This window comes from Pituophis catenifer, unplaced genomic scaffold (genome assembly GCF_029215685.1).
Source record: "Pituophis catenifer annectens isolate HBS135680 unplaced genomic scaffold, rPitCat1.0.hap2 SCAF_14, whole genome shotgun sequence".
Taxonomy (NCBI): domain Eukaryota; kingdom Metazoa; phylum Chordata; class Lepidosauria; order Squamata; family Colubridae; genus Pituophis; species Pituophis catenifer.
Genome location: NW_027256894.1, coordinates 4,410,121 through 4,427,930, shown reverse-complemented (window position 1 = coordinate 4,427,930; position 17,810 = coordinate 4,410,121). Strand labels below are relative to the sequence as shown.

Below are 17,810 nucleotides of genomic sequence, written 5' to 3'. Positions count from 1 at the left end.
TTGCAAACAGTTGCCAGGATGCAGATTAAGGGATAACGTTAAAAACCTCTATTAAAAACTACTTTGTTTTTGATTTGTTGGTATTATTTGTAATTCTACCAATCTCGTAGAAAGAGAGGATAATCTTCTTTCTTGCACTCTTTTCTGACTGGACTCCATCGGGTTGTTTTCAACACGTTTCTTTCAAACGATACCTGCCCTGTGAAGAGATTGCTTTCATGCAGTGGTTCTCAACCTTGGCAACTTTTAAGATGTGTGGACTTCAACTACCCAGAATTCCCCAGCCAGCATGCAGAAGTCTACACATTTTCAAAGGTGTTAAGTTTGAGAAAACACAGGCTTTCGTATAATGGTCTCATGCCTGGACATTGCACATCAGGACAACTAGAAACAAGGACAGTTCCCCCCACCTCCCAATTCTATCACTCTGCTAAACAATTAATTCCCACAACACAGCACAGTCAAACTATTTAGTAAGGCTGCATTACTATTATTCTTCTCCTCTTTCCTATTACCTTTCTCCTTTCTCCTTATGACTATAACGTTGTGGCTTGTATCTTTATGATATATATTGTTTTATTTAGTTTCCTAGTATGATATATGTTGATTGCTTATTTAGTATCCTATGACTATCACTAAGTGTTATATCTTATGATTCGCGATGAATGTATTTTTATGATGACTATGATTTATCACTTATAGCTTTTATGTACACTGAGTGCTTATGCACCGAAGACAAATTCCTTGTGTGGCCAATAAAGAATTCTACTCTACTTTACTCCATTCCACTCCACTCTTTTCCTATTCCTGTTCTATTCTATTCAAGGGAGGTACTAATACCACTCTATAAAGCTCTAGTAAAACTACACCTAGTAGTTACATCCAGTTTTGGTCACCACACTATAAAAAAGATGTTGAGACTCTAGAAAGAGTGCAGAGAAGAGCAACCAGGAGGATTAGGGGACTGGAGGCTAAAACATACGATGAACGGTTGCAGGAACTGGGCATGGCTAGTCTAGTGAAGAGAAGGACCAGGGGAGACATGAGAGCAGTCTTCCAATGTTTGAGGGGCTGCCACAGAGAGGAGGGGGTCAAACTGTTTTCCAAAGCACCTGAAAGCAGGACAAGGAATAATGGATGGAAACTGAACAGGGAGAGATTCAACCTGTAAATAAGGAGAAATTTTCTGACATTGAGAACAATCAACCAGTGGGAGCTTCATCACTGGAGCCTTTCAAGAAGAGATTGGACTGCCATCTGACAGAAATGGTGTAGGGTCTCCTGCTTGGGCAGTGGGGGGGGGGGGTTGGACCAGATGACCTACAAGATCCTTCCAACTCTGTTAACCTGGCCTAGTTTAATTGGTTTTAATGGGGTTTTTAAATTTTCGATTTTATTGATTCTGGGTTTTAAATTGGGAACTTTTCGATTTTGCAGATCTGGGATTTTAAATTGGAAATGCCGATGATTTAATTTATTTTATTTTTTTCTTAACTTTTGTACTATATGTGTTTTAAGTTTGTCCACCGCCCTGAGTCCCCCTGGGGAGAAGGGTGGTATATAAGTTGAAATAATAATAATAATAATAATAATAATAATAATCATCATCATCATCATCATCATCATCATCATCATCATCATCTGTTTTTCTATTCTCCTGCAAACATTTTTGCAATTGTTCAGCCTCTTTGTGGAGACAATGTGAAGTTATTACTTTTTGGGGGGGATTTAGGTATTAATTTAAATCAACAAGCTTGCTTAGATGTGTTTAACAACATTATAAAAGAAATTCTATGTGCCACTTTCTTAAAGGCATTTTTTTCCACAGGATCACTTGAGTCTCAACAGAAAACATGTTTTCCTGCCAGCCGAAGAGCTTGTCATCAATAGAATGGCACCTGGGGGAGCTGGCCCTCTTTCTACAGCACGCAGGAAATGTACTTAATTTTCATAGTTGCTATGCTCATTCCTCTCAGGTGACTGATAAGTAGTTTTCATATTTGCAGCTGTTAGCCCAAGGGGATTCTTGCAAAAATAAATGTTACTGTCTTCAAAAGGCTTCCACAGCGCACAGAAATTTCATGGCTTGCTCTCAATGAGACTGAGAGCAAGCCATGAAAATGTTGATTACTTGGATAGATTATAAAATCTGTCTGAAGCAAAACAGTGCCGAGAATAAACCTCATTATGAAAACACATTATAAATGCAAGCTATACTGAAGCTATGGCATCTCACACTTCATTATTCTATTTGTTTTTCTTTTTCAACGCCCAATGGGAAATACCACATCAATCAAAAGTGGACTATTAATATTTGAACAAGAATGGCCCTTGGGTCAAGATCACACAGAAAAAGGAAAATGGGAAAGCAAAATAATATAATAGGAGAAACCAAAGAAAAATTGAATTGTTCTGAAGTTGGTTAACCTTCCCATCCAGGAATAGAAGTTCTGGTAGGAAAATACCCTTGATGGAAAATTAAAGAAGACCTGGACTCTACACTACAAGAAGAGATTGACTTCAGTGGTCTAAATAATCCCATCCAAAGGTATGTTTCTATGATTTATCATGAAGTTAATCTAGTATCAACAGTAGAGACCTTCAAATTTCTAGGTTCTACCATATATCAAGACCTAAAATGGACACCTAACATCAAAAACATCATCAAAGAAGCACAACAAAAAATGTTCTTTCTGCGCCAACTCAGAAAGCTCAAACTGCTCAAGGAGCTGCTGATTCAGTTCTACAGAGGAATTGTTGAGTCTGTCATCTGCACCTCTATCACTGTCTGGTTTGGTTCTGCAACCCAACAAGACAGACACAGACTTCAGAGGATAATTAGAACTGCAGAAAAAAACATGGCTACCAACCTGCCTTCCATTGAGGACCTGTATACTGCACGAGTCAAAAAGAGGGCTGTGAAAGTATCTACAGACCCCTCGCATCCTGGACATAAACTGTTTCAACTCCTACCCTCAAAATGACGCTATAGAGCACTGCACACCAGAACAACTAGACACAAGGACAGTTTTTTCCCGAATGCCATCACTCTGCTAAACAAATAATTCCCTCAACACTGTCAAACTAGTTATTAAGTCTGCATTACTATTAATCTTCTCATAGTTCTTATCATCCATCTCCTCCCACTTATGACTGTATGACTGTAACCTTGTTGCTGGTATCCTTACGAATTATATTGACTGTTTCCTAATATGATTTGATTGCTTATTTGTTCCCTATGACTATCATTAAGTGTTGTACCTTATGATTCTTGATGAATGTATCTTTTCTTTTATGTACACTGAGAACATATGCACCAAAGACAAATTTCTTGTGTGTCCAATCACACTTGGCCAATAAAGAATTCTGTCTTGTCCTGTCCTGTCCTATTCTATTCTACTCTACTCTATTTTTGGAACAGAGAGGTGGTAAATAAAGAGAATCCTTTGTCATCCTGAGCAGGAAGTGGCTATTTGGTTCTACATACTGTTTGCTGAAGTTCTTTATCCGTAAGATAACTCTCCCCAAGTGAAGACATCTAGGTAACATCACCATCACCAGACATGATCCAGTTTTGGTCACCACATTACAAAAAAAGATGTTGAGACTTTGGAAAAAATGCAAAGAAGAGCAACTAAGATGATCAAGGGCCTGGAGACAAAAACATATGAAGAACGGGTTGCAGGAATTGGGCATGGCTAGTCTAGAGAAAAGAAGGACTAGGGGAGACATGATAGCAGTATTCCAATAGTTGAAGGGCTGCCACAAAGAGGAGGGGGCTAACTTATTCTCCAAAGCACCAGAAGGCAAGAGAAGAAACAATGGATGGAAACTAATCAAGGAGAGAAGCTACTTGGAATTAAGGAGAAACTTCCTAACAGTGAGGACAATTAACCAGTGCAACAGCTTGCCTCCAGAAGTTGTAGATGCTTCATCACTGGAAGCTTTTAAGAAAAGACTGGACAGCCACTTGTCTGAAATGTACAGGGTCTTCTGCTTGAGCATGGGGTTGGACTAGAAGACCTCCAAGGTCTCTTCCATCTCTATTCTGATTGATTACTCCGTGTTTAGTGACAGGTAAAGGAGAATTTTTGCCTTCTGACAGCTGAAGAGAACACCTCTAATAGGTTGTGATCCTGGCAGGAGAGTTATGCTGTGTGACTTATTTGCTAATGCAATCTTTGAAAGATGATTTCCAAAGCTTCTTTTCTAAGGCAAACTCACTTTATAGGCAACAGACAACAACTAATCCCCAGTCACTTTCTGTTCTTAGGTTACGCTTGAGGGACTCTAGCCAGATCTATAAGAACATAAGGTTCTTGTGTCTACCAAACGGAGAGCGATTGTGATAATACACACACAATCCATATGAAATTTCTCCCTCTCAGAGTGACATATAATGTGTTGAAGCAAACAAAAATAGAGAGTTTTGCTGATGTTGTACTTTAGGAATATACTTTATCCTTTCAATTTGTACTTTAAAGAAGCCAGAGGCTAAATAAAATAAATAATACTTTAAAGTTAAGTTTCCACAGACAAAATCCTTCCTTGTAAGCCTATTGGTATTAGAGCCTACAAATTATCCTTGTTTAGTCCTTGTTTAGTGACTACCTCATTTAGTGACCATTTGCAGTTGCTTCAACAGTGATGAAAAAGCAGGTTTGTGGCCAAACCTCGCATCTACAACCTTCACAAATCCTGTAAGGAACGGGAACGCTGAAGTAAGCAGCAGTGGTGGTTTCACTTAGTGACTGCTTCACTTAACAATTGAGTTGCCGATCCCAATTGTCACTAGACAAGGATTATCGCTTATGAGAGTAAGAAAGAAAAGACTCAAATTGCAGAGGAAGGCTAACGCGAAACGTCTCACTAAATTTAACATCTTGTCAGAAAAGCTGCGCCAAAGAAAGTGTGATCAAAAGAATCTCTGAAAAAGTCATTTCACAAGGAATGTCATTAAGGTGGCAGACTTTAGATCTAAATATGCACCCAAACTCCAGATGCAATATGCACACAAACATGCCTTGGGTAGATCAAGACAAACAAATATTTTGACAAGTACGAGGGAAGGGATGTGTAAATCTCCTCTACTATGAGCCTTGGTGGCCCAGTGGTTAGATGCAGTATTGCAGGCTAATTCTGACTACCGACTGCCAGCAGTTCGACAGTTCGAATCTCACCGACTCAAGGTTGATTCAGCTTTCTGTCCTTCCAAGGTCAGTAAAATGAGGACCCAGATTGTTGGGGGCCATAGGCTGAGTCTGCAAACTGCTTGGAGAGGGCTGTAAATCACTATGAAGCGGTATATAAGTCTAAGGGCTATTCTGTTCTATTTCTGTTCTGTTCTGTTCTCTTCTATTGCCATGGTGGCACAGTGGTCAGAATGCAGTATTGCAGGCCGACTCTGGCCACTGCCAGCAGTTTGATCCTGACTGGCTCAAGGTTGACTCAGCCTTCCATCCTTCCAAGGTTGGTTAAATAAGGACCCAGATTGTTGGGGGCAAGAGGCTGACCTTGTGAACCACTTCAAGAGGGCTGTAAAGCACTGTGAAGCGGTATAGAAGTCTAAGGGCTATTGCTATTGCTACTGGAAGAGCAACTGGGGTTTGCGCAGCCTATCAGAGCCTCATCTCCAAAAATGATTGAAGCCAGGGCTGCAAGGGATAAAATGGCTTCCTTATGCAACTGTAAGGCTTCAAGTTCAGGTAGTCCTTGGTTAATAAAGGTAACGGGGGACCAGCAACTCTGTGACTAAGTGACATCATCATAAAGTATGATGTCCCTGTAAGTTCTGGCATTTTTGGTTGTTGTGGTTAAGCAAATCACCATGGTCATATAGGTGAATCCACACTTGTTAAGTGAACACCATGGTTATTAAGCAAACCCATTGTTTGTTATGAGGTGTTCTTTCTGAAAACCAGAAGTAAGCACCGTTTCACGCAAAAACGTCATAAATCGTGGTCATGTGACTGTGGGACGCTGTTGGGAATTGGGTAAAGCTAGTTTAGTGAAAAAGGTAGGATATGATAGCAGTGTTCCAGTATTTGCAAGGCTGTGACAAAGAACAGGGAGTCAAGCTATGTTACAAAGCATCCAAAGGCAAGATAAAAACAACGGGTGGAAGCTAATCAAAGATAAATCCAACTTAGAACTAAGGAGAAACTTCCTGACAGTGAGAACAATCAACCAGTGGAACAGCTTGACTCTAGAAGTTGTGAGTGCTCCATCACTGGAGGCTTTTAAGAAGAGACTGGACAGCCACCTGTCTGAAATGATACAGGGTCTCTAGCTTTAGACTAGAAGACCTTCAATGTCTCTTCCAATTCTGATATTCTATGTTCTATGTTTCTTTCACCGAAGAGCTTACAACTAGGAGTTGAGAACTAATCATCTTTCTGTTACCCAACCCAATCGTCTAGACTGCTCTGAGTTCAAGAGAGTTTTGTTATTTCCTTGCATCTTGCGTCAAGGCAACCTTCCTCTGCCTGGCGTCCTCCAGATGTTTGGGTATTATCTCCCTATATCCCTAGCAGACATGCCCAGATTGGGTAAGATGAGGAATGTCCTCTCCTAGACCAGCTGGATAATTCATTGAAGTGGGGGAGAACAAAAGGAAAGGGTCAAGAACCCTCTAGAAGCTAGTATGGACATCTTCTCCCTGCTAGCTCAGTGAAAATAAGAAAACAGTCATACCTTTCAAGCCAATTAACGAATAGAAGAAAAGGGGTTGTAAATCACATTATTCCTTCTTTAACCAATGTGTTTTTCTTGCTAGACACTTCGGCAACTGTAGCCAGTTAGAGGTGGGAGTCCCTCTATAGTGTAGTGAGTGGCCAAAAGTCCTTGGAGCAACAAGTCAATAGTCAAATAGGGTGTGATGTCCAAGCACACTTACTTTATTTACACAGTCATCAAAAAATGCAAGGCTTGCATCTTTATCACTAACAAAAGAGCAGTCTTCAATGAAGCGAATGAACATCTGGGTTTTAGTCATCATAGTATAAAACTTTTGATGTGAACGATCACGGCTTTTCAAGAATCCTGTAAGATTAAAAAAAAAATGATGTTGTAGATCCCACTAGCAGAAAAACAAGGAGCAACTACTCCATACTAGGACTGGCCTAGTATGAATTTTTAAAATGTATGTATGTTTTAATTCGCGGCCAAATTTTATATTCGATTTTAATTGGTTTTAAATTTTATAAATCTGTGTGTTTTAATATGGCTGTACACCGCCCTGAGTCCTTTGGGAGAAGGGTGGTATAGAAATCTAATAAACTCTTAAACTCTTAAACTCCACGAACAAAGGAAGAAATGAAATTAAACACAACCAATTAATTCATACTCTCACTAAGCCACATATGTTTTGATCTATGTGTCTTTGTCTGTCTGGGTGGGTGGGTGTGTCTGGGTTTTGTGTTATACAAGCACCCAGAGTCACTTATTTTGCAAGATGGGTGGCCATATAAATTTGATAGATAGATAGATAGATAGATAGATAGATAGATAGATAGATAGATAGATAGATACCCTGTTTCTCCTAAAATAAGACAACCCCTGATAATAAGCCCTCCCTGAAAATATTTAACCGCATGTGGAGCCAGTCCCCGCCATTTCCTCTGATTTCCTACATGCGACCCAAAATAATAAGACCTTCCCAAAAATAAGGCCAAGCGCTTATTTCGGGGTTCAAAAAAAATAAGACAGGGTCTTATTTTCGGGGAAACATGGTAGATAGGTAGGTAGGTAGGTAAGTAGGTAGGTAGAGAGGAGGGAGGAGAGAGGGAGGGAGATAAAATGAGCAAAATATGTAAATATTGACAAATTCACAATAATCCATTTTGGATACATGTTTCTAGTATACTAAATTGTAATTTGCAAATTGAGTATTAGGGCTGAATCATGGACTGCTCCCTTGCCTTCATTATCAGCATGTTAATCCTGATAGTTTTAAATCATGTTTTCTTGTTTCATCTATAGCTTGTTACTGTTAACATCACATCTGATGGTGGTTTTGTTTCAGTAAACTGGGATTTAACAATCCAGGAATTTACAGGGAAACCAGGGCACTGAAGAGCTCCTTGTAGCTGGTTGACAACTGGAGTACATATCAAATAAATCAATCAATAAGGTAACTGATTGACTATCAATGACCAGCAATAAATAAATAGAGTATACTTTCATAAGGAACGTACTGGATGTTATTGGCATTTTCACATGAGAGATTTAAACCCATTTTGTTTTAATGAGGTTTCTAATGTCAATGAAACTTTGGCCAAAATGTTTGTCTGGTTTATTTTGAAAATTGCCTCTGCACTATTCTAATGAGGAAAACGTTTTACTTTGTAATCTAAAATTTGGGTGGCGTTATTTATGTATTTATTTAAATTTATTGGCCAGCCAACTTCAGTGGACTCTTGAGAGGCATAGAAAACTAGAGAAAACAACATAAAAACAACTAAAAACTCGACAAATATAGGATATTTAGGTCTGTCACGTACAACTGCTACTTAATACTAGAATTAACCAAATTTATCAACCAGCAAATTATACATAGACTTGGAGTGCCAAGATCAGAAGCAATTCAGAGACTTCAAGAGAAGCAATTTGATTTTAGCTGGATGCTTTGATCATATTGGGGGGAGTGGTCAATAGAAAATGGTGGGTGTGACTGGAAAATCCAAGTCCCACCCCCTTTTTGCATATGTATAACACACATTATAAAGGGGCAGAGTTTTGATCCACAACTGCTGATGCCACAGACCTCCACAAAATGCCCCTAATTCATGCTTTCTATTTCAACCCAGCCTCTACACCAGTGTTTCTCAACCTGGGGAACTTTTTAAGATTTGTGGACTTCAATTCCCAGAATTCCCCAGCCAGCTGGCTAGATAGATGTCTGGGGAATTCTGGGAGTTGAAGTCCACCCATCTTAAAAGTTGCCAAGGTTGAGAATTTGATTTAGAGGCTAGGCACACAGCTCACCAACCAAAGTCTTCCCATCGTGATAGACACAATCTCTGCAAGTCACAGTAATTATTTTTGAATATTTATATAGCTTAATATGCACCAGTTTAAGTTCTCTAGCCAACTTACACGCTACGAACACAAGAGGCTCTGGTTTACCTTGCAGTTCAAAAAGGGAGCTCGCATCGGTTGCCGTTTCCGAAGGGGCTTGCGTAATAGGCCTCAGGTAGGACCTGTAACCTTTTAGGATCGAAGCCATAAAAGTGAGAAACGCCTCTTGAATTTCTACATCGATCAGATGCAGCTTCGAGCCTGAATGAAAATCGTAGTCATTCATAGCCAGCTCCATTAAAGCATCGTCTCGGGGTCTTTGCTGCACTGTGGATTTAAAAAAAAAAAAAAAATAGAAATGTCAAAAAATGGTTATATTTATAGAATGGCGGAGGTGGAAGGGGCTTTAGAGGTCTTCATGTCCTATCCCCTGTTCCAGCAGGAGACCCTATACCCGTGATGGCAAACCTATGGCAATGGTGCCACAGGTGGCACGCGGAGTCATATTGCTGGGCACGCGAGCTCAGCTCCAGCACGCATGTGTGCGCCAGCCAGCTGATTTTCGGGCCTTCTGGGCCCACCAGAAGTCAGGAAACACACTGTTTCCAGCCTCCAGAGGGCCTCTGGGGGGTGGGAAGGTCGTTTTTGCCCTCCCCAGGCTCCTAGAGCAAAAAACGGGCCTACCGAGCCCACCGTGTCATCACATGCCAAAAGCGGGGGGAGCATGGGGGGGCGGGGTGCATAGAATTATGGATGTGGGCACACTTGCATGTGACCCCACTGTGCTCCCCCCCGCTTTTGGCACACGATGGTAAAAAGGTTAGCCATCACTGGTATAGGAGAATATTAGTGTGATATATAAATAGTCACAGTCATGCACAAGAGTTGAATAAGAATTGTTTAATTGTTAAAACCCAATAAAACTCAAATGGAAAAAAAAAGAGTTGGCAAGGTTGAGAAACATTGCTCTGAGAATTTAAATAAAAGAAGGGTTGCTTTTTTTTTAACCTCACCAAGGGTTTCAAAGGAAGTGGCACATCATGCAAAGGAAGTGCTGGGTCTAGGGATGAAATGCTCTGAAGTCTGCTACCAGTTTGCTTTGCTACCAGTTTGCTTTGCTACCAGTTTGCTTTGCGCGTGCATGCGCAGTGCACATCAAATGCACACCTGCACACCGCAGGCGCTACCGTGCAGTGCTGAAAAAGGAAGCCTCTTCTGGGTCTGCAAAGGTAAGTAGAACAGCAGGTGGGCGGGGGAACAGCTGTGCCGCGCAATTTAGATTCGCTAAAGCAGGATTTCCTGCTTTCTAGCAAATATAAATCGCGCGGCACAGCTGATCGTTGGAAATACAGGTTCGCCCAAACCGGTAGCACTTTTTACTACCGGTTTGGGTGAACCGGTCCAAACCGGTAGCATTTCACCCCTGGCTGGGTTCCTTAGTGCTACTTCCCCAGAGCACAAATTTCCCTCTGTATAACCTGAATCTAATTTCCCTCTGCTCCTCCTTCATATGAAAAAGGGTTTCACTATCATAGTGTACCACAACCACAATCACAGAAGTGGGCCCTCCTCCACTTACATGCTGCCAGCTGCTGATACAAGTGATTTAGAGTGTTCATCAGTTTCTTACAAGACTTCTTCGGCAAGATCTTCCATGCGATCGTTCGCTTATCTCCTGGCCTGGAATGCAAAGGGAAATGTTAGGGATTAAGAGCCGGAGTGGCGCAGTGGTTAGAAGGCTGTACTGCAGGCTACTTCTGCTGACTGCTGGCTGCCAACAGTTCGGCAGTTCGATTCTCATCAGGCTCAAGGTTGACTCAGCCTTCCATCCTTCTGAGGTTGGTAAAACGAGGAGCCAGATTGTTGGGAGCAAGATGCTCACTCTGTAAATCGCTGTAAAGCACTGTGAAGCGGTATATAAGTCTAAATGCTATTACTATTCATTGAGACCAAATATTGACTCAAATATTTGGTCAAATCTGAGCATCCGAATTCCCAGAAGTGATTTCTGCTTCAGTATTGTCAGCTGAACTTAATTCAGTGGAATGGGAATCTTGAAACAGAATTTCAAGGAATCATAAAATCATAAAACTGGAAGGTACCACCGAGGTCTTCTAGTCTAACCCCCTGCCCAGACAGGAAACATGTTTTGCTTATTATTTTATTTATTAAATGTATAAATGTGTCATCGTTATTTGATTCCTGAAATCTATACCTTTCGTCTTTGACTTACAACTATTTGTTTAGTAACCATCTGAAGTTTCAACAGCACCGAAAAAAAGACACTTTAAGACCGTCTTGCTTAGTAACAGAAATGCTGGGCTCAACTGGGGTCCTAAGTTGAGGACTACCTCAGTGGTGGGTTTCAAAAAATTTTTCTACCGGTTCTGTGGGTGTGGATTGGTGGACGTGGCATGGCTTGGTGGGCATGGCAGGAGAAGGATACTGTAAAATCTCCATTCCCTCCCCAATCCAGGGGAAGGTTACTGCAAAATCTTCATTTCCTCCTGATCAGCTGAGACTTGGGAGGCAGAGAATAGGTGGGGGTGGGGCCAGTCAGAATTTTTACTACCAGTTCTCCGAACTACTCAAAATTTCCATTACTGGTTCTCCAGAACTGGTCAGAACCTGAAACCCACTTCTGGACTACCTGTATGATACAATTCTGCCTTCTTATCTGCAAAGAATCATTTCTATAATCTAGAAGGGGACCTAATTTGTGCCGCAGGTAGGGCTGGTTGGGAGAAAAACCTGGTGCTTCAGAGGTAAGCAGGGAATGAAGAGTCAGAGCGGTTATTGTTAAATTATTATTATTAAATTTATTTGCTGCCTATCTCGTAGTTTGAGATGATTCTGCTTTTCCTTTCCTGGCATCATTATTTCACCAATTAATTTTCCAATGGCAATGTAGACGGGATGACAAATTGCAGCAGGAAGGTTCCCTCCCAACCCAGTATGACCCAGCAAATATAAACAGAAGAACCAAATATGAATATTTATTCTTTTCCTTCCTGGATGCATGCACTTTCTGGGTGAAGATATTTATATTCTCAGCTCCTGCAGAAAAATTTGCTTGTTGGCTTGGCAGATTCATAAAAGGAAGTTCAGTTTTCCTGGAGCACGTGACTATTGCGTGGTGCAAATGACAGATTCTTTAGTTGAGCGACAATTCATGGGGTATTGCAACACCCTATTTGAAATTCTCTAGCTCTGTCATTCAATGGCAAAATGCTCAAATTTTAGGTCTTCTAGGTGTGTTTTAGTGTGTTTTCTAGCAGTTCGAAAGCACGTAAAAAATGCAAGTAGAAAAATAGGGACCATCTTTGGTGGGAAGGGAACAGCGTTCCGTGCGCCTTTGGCATTGAGTCATGCTGGCCACATGACCACGGAGATGTCTTCGGATAGCGCTGGCTCTTCGGCTTTGAAACAGAGATGAGCACCGCCCCTAGAGTTGGGAATGACTAGCACATATGTGCGAGGGGAACCTTTACCTTTAGGTGTGTTTGGGGCATTTTTAAGAGTTGGTTATAGCTTCCTACTAAAGCCCAACCTGTCCATCCCCACCCTAAAAGGCTACAAACGATAGGAAAATGCCGTTCCAGTGATATTGTGGTTTTACCAGTACATGACCATGATCTTCAACCTTCCCCGCTAGTATCCCACAAGCAAAGTCAATGGGGAAACCTGCAGGAAATCGGGAGTCACCATCACATGAGGTCCTCGTTTAACGATCTGCATAGTCCTTGTTAACAATGACATCCTGCCTAAGTGGCATGGTCAGATGGCTTTTCCACTTACAACCTTGATGCTTAACAATGGATTTTCGAGTCCCAATTAGGGTCATTAAATGAGGACTAGATGTACTGTACCAAGAGTAAGCACGAATACCAAGTGTAACCATACACAAAACAGATTTCCAAGTTCAGAAGCAGTTAAACTATGAATAAATTGGAATTTGTTCATGAAGATAATTTCCTTCACTTTACAGAAACATTTTCCCCTGCAATTTTTCCTTTTGCTGGAGCTGCTTAAATCTAGATCATCAAGTTGTGTTTCATTTTAAGAAATATTCTTTCACCCCAAGGATTTCAACTTTTTGTGGTAATAAAGCTTTTTCCGAAGTACTAAGAATAATGAAAGACTATCTGCTAAGCGTTTAAAAGATTAATTGGTACACGGACTGGCAAAAACAAATTGCTGAGGCAACGAATATGTCTTTGTCATTCACTAATACACTGTTCCTGTAAAGCAAGGCAATAAAAGAAAACAAACAGATAATAGTCCTTACACGAACATTTATCCTCTGATTCTAGTTCAGCATGGAACTTATTAGGTAAAGGGCCAATTATTCTCTTAATCTCGCTTCCCAGTTTAAAGCTAATGCCAGTTTATTTTACAAGGTTATTGCAACAACATGCAATGGATTACAAGCACATGCTAAATAATTATATTTACTAAATGCAATTTGCCTCTGTGAAAGAGATCTAATATCCAAGGATTAAATGCTAATTTTCAAAACAATGCTTTTTAGTGGAATCAATTTACAGATTCCACTGTACGTTTTCCCACTGCTGAGTAAACAAGGGACATACGTGCAAAAATATGAACGGACCCTCAATTCCCTCCACTGATAAATAATTTAGCAAACCTAGGAAAATTAATTTAAAAGTCTGCCCCCTGAATTGCGTCTTATCAAAAAAGCAAGCCAAGCAAACAAAGCTCTCCAAATACTTACTGTGAAATGGTGTTTGTATCTAGGTCAACACAGCTAACATCTGGTGGAGGGTCATAAAGATCGAAATATCTGGAATCAATTCCCACTATGAATGGACACGGTGCACTCAGGACATCAGCCAGGGCTAGAGGGCAGAGAGGAATGTACGGGCACGGCCAGTGGAAAGGAAATATCATCTTTCAAAAGAGAAGAACAAACATGTTGAATGCAGATAGCCAAATGTGCTTCAAGGAAAACAGGGTGGACAACCTAGTAACTCTTGAACTCATTTCAACCCATCCAAAGAGATCATTTAGATCCCGAGCAAGAGCTCTGTGTTCCCAAAAGAACATGTTCTAATTCAGAGGTCTCCAACCTTGGCCACTTTGAGCCTGGAGGACTTCAACTCCCAGAATTCCCCAGCCAGCAAATCTGGCTGGGGAATTCTAAGAGTTGAAGTCCACCAGTTACCAAGGCTGGAGTCTGCCAGTTACCAAGGTTAATTCTGGGAGTTGAAGTCCTCCAAGGCTTAAAGTGGCCAAGGTTGGAGACCCCTGTTCTAATCAATGTCTATGGAGATTCTCAGTCATCCAAGTCATGGTTGCCCCAAAGGTGCTTTTTCAAAAGGGAATCAGACTTTCTTAGTTTTTCCATGAAGATGTTTCACTTCTCTTCCAAGAAGCTTCTTCAGTTCTGACCTGACCTTCAGTCAGAACAGAAGAAGCTTCTTGAATGAGAAGTGAAAGGTCTTCAAAGAAAAACAAAGTCCAGTGGCCTTTTGAAAAAGCACCTTTGGGATGTTCTGCTGAAGAAAAAGAGGGTCTCGGACTACAAGCATCTCAAAGTATCTCTACATTCTTGTTATTAGGAGATAGTCTTGAGTTACTCGTTTTATTGATTGTATTTCTTGGTCCATGACCGAAATAAAGCAGAATCTGTCTGATTCTGCTCAACCCTTCATGAGGACTAGCATATTATACCTGGAAAAAAGTTGTTTCTTGACAAAGGAAAGGCTGTCTACCTCTGAAGAAAAGGGAACATTCACCAACCATGTTCTACTTTCAATACTGGTACATCATTATGGAAAGTAGCCATTTCTTTCTTTTAAAATATTAATTTAGGCCAATGGATAGATACAATTGGGAAGTTCTCATCAATAAACAGCTTGAAATAACAGTATTAATAATAACAACCCATGATTATTGATTGATATATTAGATTTATACCTGCCTTTTCCATCAACAAAGGATGTTTTATTTATCTCTGTTAATTTGTACGAAATGGAGAACCTTTGACAAGCACTGTGCTAATGATCTGAACGAGATGAATAATACGGCTCCGCAGCCATCTGTACAAACATCCTCAGGAGGTGAAAGCAGAACAAACAAAATGTTTAAAACATGACACTCAGCGTGAAGTGGAGGGCAGGAGGGGCTTGTGCTAGCTCAGTGGAATTTTTGACTTCATTTCTTTGAACAACAACTGGCCTTCCTACCCACTCCACAAATGGGGTTCGAACCTCCTGCTCAGTTTGATCTGCAGCTGGTATTGAGCAAAACACTCTAAAATCCACGAGCTGAAAAATTTTGCAAACGGCTGTGGATCCTAGACAAGGGAGCAAAGCCCCATCAGAACCACAACATCAGAATGATAGAGTTGGAAGGAACCTTGGAGGTCTTCTGGTCCAGCCCCCTGATCAAGTAGGAGACCCTATACAATTCCGGATAAATGGCTGTCCAGTCTCTTTTGAAAAGCCTCCAGTGAGGGAGCACCCACAACTTCAGGTGGCAAGTCGTTCCACTGTTTAATTGTTCTCACCATCAGGAAATTTCTCCTTACTTCTAAGTTGGATCTCTCTTTAATCTTCCATCTTTTGCTTCCTGTCCTGCCCTCTGGTGCTTTGGAGAATAGGTTGTCCTCCTCCTCTTCTTTGTGTCAGCCCCTCAAATATTGGAATCTGCTATCATATCGCCCCCCCAGTCCTTAGACTAGACATGCCTAGTTCACACAATCATTCATCGTTACCAGATCCACAAATCCCTTCTATTTTTTTTTTAATTTGATTTATATGCCCACATCCACTGTAGCCCATTTTAAATTTAAATAAAATAGAACAGGTAGTCCTGGAGCTACGACCAAAATTTCCACTGCTAAGCGAGGCAGTTGTAAGGGGGCTGTGTGTCATTTTACAACCTTTTTGCCACAGTTTTAAAGTGTATTACTGTAATTGGTAAGTCAATCGTGTGGTTTTTTTTTAAATGAATCTGGCTTACCCCACGCTTGTGAGAATGTCGCAAAAGGAGATCAGGTGATACTGGAACATTGCAACCATCATAAATATGAATCGGGGGCCTGATTTTGATCATGTGAACATGAGGAGGCTGAAACAATTGTAAGTGTGAAAACTTTTTTTTTTTCCAGTGCCCTTGTAACTTCAAACAGTCACTAAACAAATGCTTGCAGGTCAAGGACTACCTGTTACAAATTGTAATAATTATTTTTAGGGCCCTGAGCTTTAAAAGATATTTTACAGTCAGTTAGCTGGGGGTGGGGGGTGGGGGGTGGGGGGTGTTTTCCATTTATCTTAATTTGAAAATACTTGTTTGAGAAATTCTCACAACTTACAGAGACCAGGGCTTCAGTTACGCTGGTGAGGACCGAAGGGCGTAAAGAGTGGATGAGGATTTTATGTTCAGTCACCGCGAAGACGAGGAGATTTACAGCATTCTCAGGTCCCAGATTCTGCAGAAGAGCAGAAAACTTCCCTCCGCTACTAATAATAATAAAAAAAGGAACAGGAATAGATTTTACAAACGGCATCTTTTTTTCTCCAGGAATTGAACCACGTTTCTCCCCAGAGTTAGCCCAGCATCGAATGACTCAGCATAAGGGTATTCAATTACTAGTCTGAGTAACACTAAAATTACACAGCACAGAATAGATTAAAAAGCAGTTTTCCATTTGGCGCTCCATTAACTTTTAAATAAAGTTGCGGAGTGGAGTTTGTAAATTAACATGTGCACACAGTACAGCGAGAAACGGACTTAGTTCACTGCAAACAAGTCATTCGAGATCAAACAAACCAGACATGGAACCCTTCTCACACTCTCTGAACCTGGTTTCATTCTTCCCTGCTTTCAATAACTTTAGGGTTCACAAACCAAGAACAAATTGTCATCTAGCTTAGACTGGTTTCCTCAGCTTGACTGGAAAGTGACACTTCCCATTTTTAGTGCGTTTGACCTCCTCGCCTAGAGAAAAACCACAAACCGGAAACTGTTTTTCATAACGTTTATTTATTTATTTGCTTTCTTAATACATCTGTCAACTGCCCCAATCTTACAGCTCTGAGTAATCTACCACTAAATGAAACAAACCGGAAACGATAAAAGCAGCGTTTCCCATCGTTGGCCATTTTGGGATGGTGGACTTCAGTTCCCAGAATTCCACTGACAATTGAAGTCCCTACCTCTGGAAATGGCCAATGTTGGGAAACACTGCAATGAAGTAAGGATCATATAGTCCTTGGAGCAGGGGTGAAATGTAAAATTTGTTATTACCGGTTCTGTGGGCTGGCTTGGTGGGCGTGCCCAATTTTTTTTTTTTTTAACTTTTCAAAGCATTTTTTCTAATGCTTTGAAAAGCCTCTGCCAATCAGGCAACTGAGCTGGGATTGTCAGAGAGGCTTTTTAAAAAATACCTCTCTGACGATCCCAGCTGAGTTGCCTGATTGGCAGAGAGGTATCTCTCAGCAGGGATTTTTGCTACCGGTTCTCTGAACCACCCACCGCCATCGCTACCGGATCGAGTGATCCGGTCCGAACCCGGAGCATTTCACCCCTGCCTTGGAGGAGATCAACCCTGACTGCTCTTTAGAAGGCCAGATCCTGAAGATGAAACTCAAATACTTTGGCCACCTAATGAGCAGGAAGGACTCCCTAGAGAAGAGCCTAATGCTGGGAAAGATTGAGGGCAAAAGAAGAAGGGGACGGCAGAGAACGAGGTGGCTGGATGGAGTCACTGAAGCAGTTGGCGTGAGTTTAAATGGACTCCAGAGGATGGTAGAGGTCAGGAAGGC

At 41.1% G+C, this 17,810-nt stretch overlaps 1 protein-coding gene across 2 annotated transcripts in view; it reads right to left on the bottom strand.

Moving 5' to 3' along the window:
* DENND4A (DENN domain containing 4A) overlaps positions 1-17,810 on the bottom strand; it is an 81,975-nt gene that overhangs the window by 37,706 nt on the left and 26,459 nt on the right. For both annotated transcript variants that reach the window (XM_070953790.1, XM_070953791.1), the window contains exons 8-12: positions 16,358-16,502; positions 13,754-13,929; positions 10,598-10,698; positions 9,127-9,345; positions 6,896-7,041 (exon numbers count right to left, since the gene is read on the bottom strand). In XM_070953790.1, the coding sequence (XP_070809891.1) occupies positions 6,896-7,041; positions 9,127-9,345; positions 10,598-10,698; positions 13,754-13,929; positions 16,358-16,502 (787 nt within the window). The remainder of the gene's footprint in view (positions 1-6,895; positions 7,042-9,126; positions 9,346-10,597; positions 10,699-13,753; positions 13,930-16,357; positions 16,503-17,810) is intronic.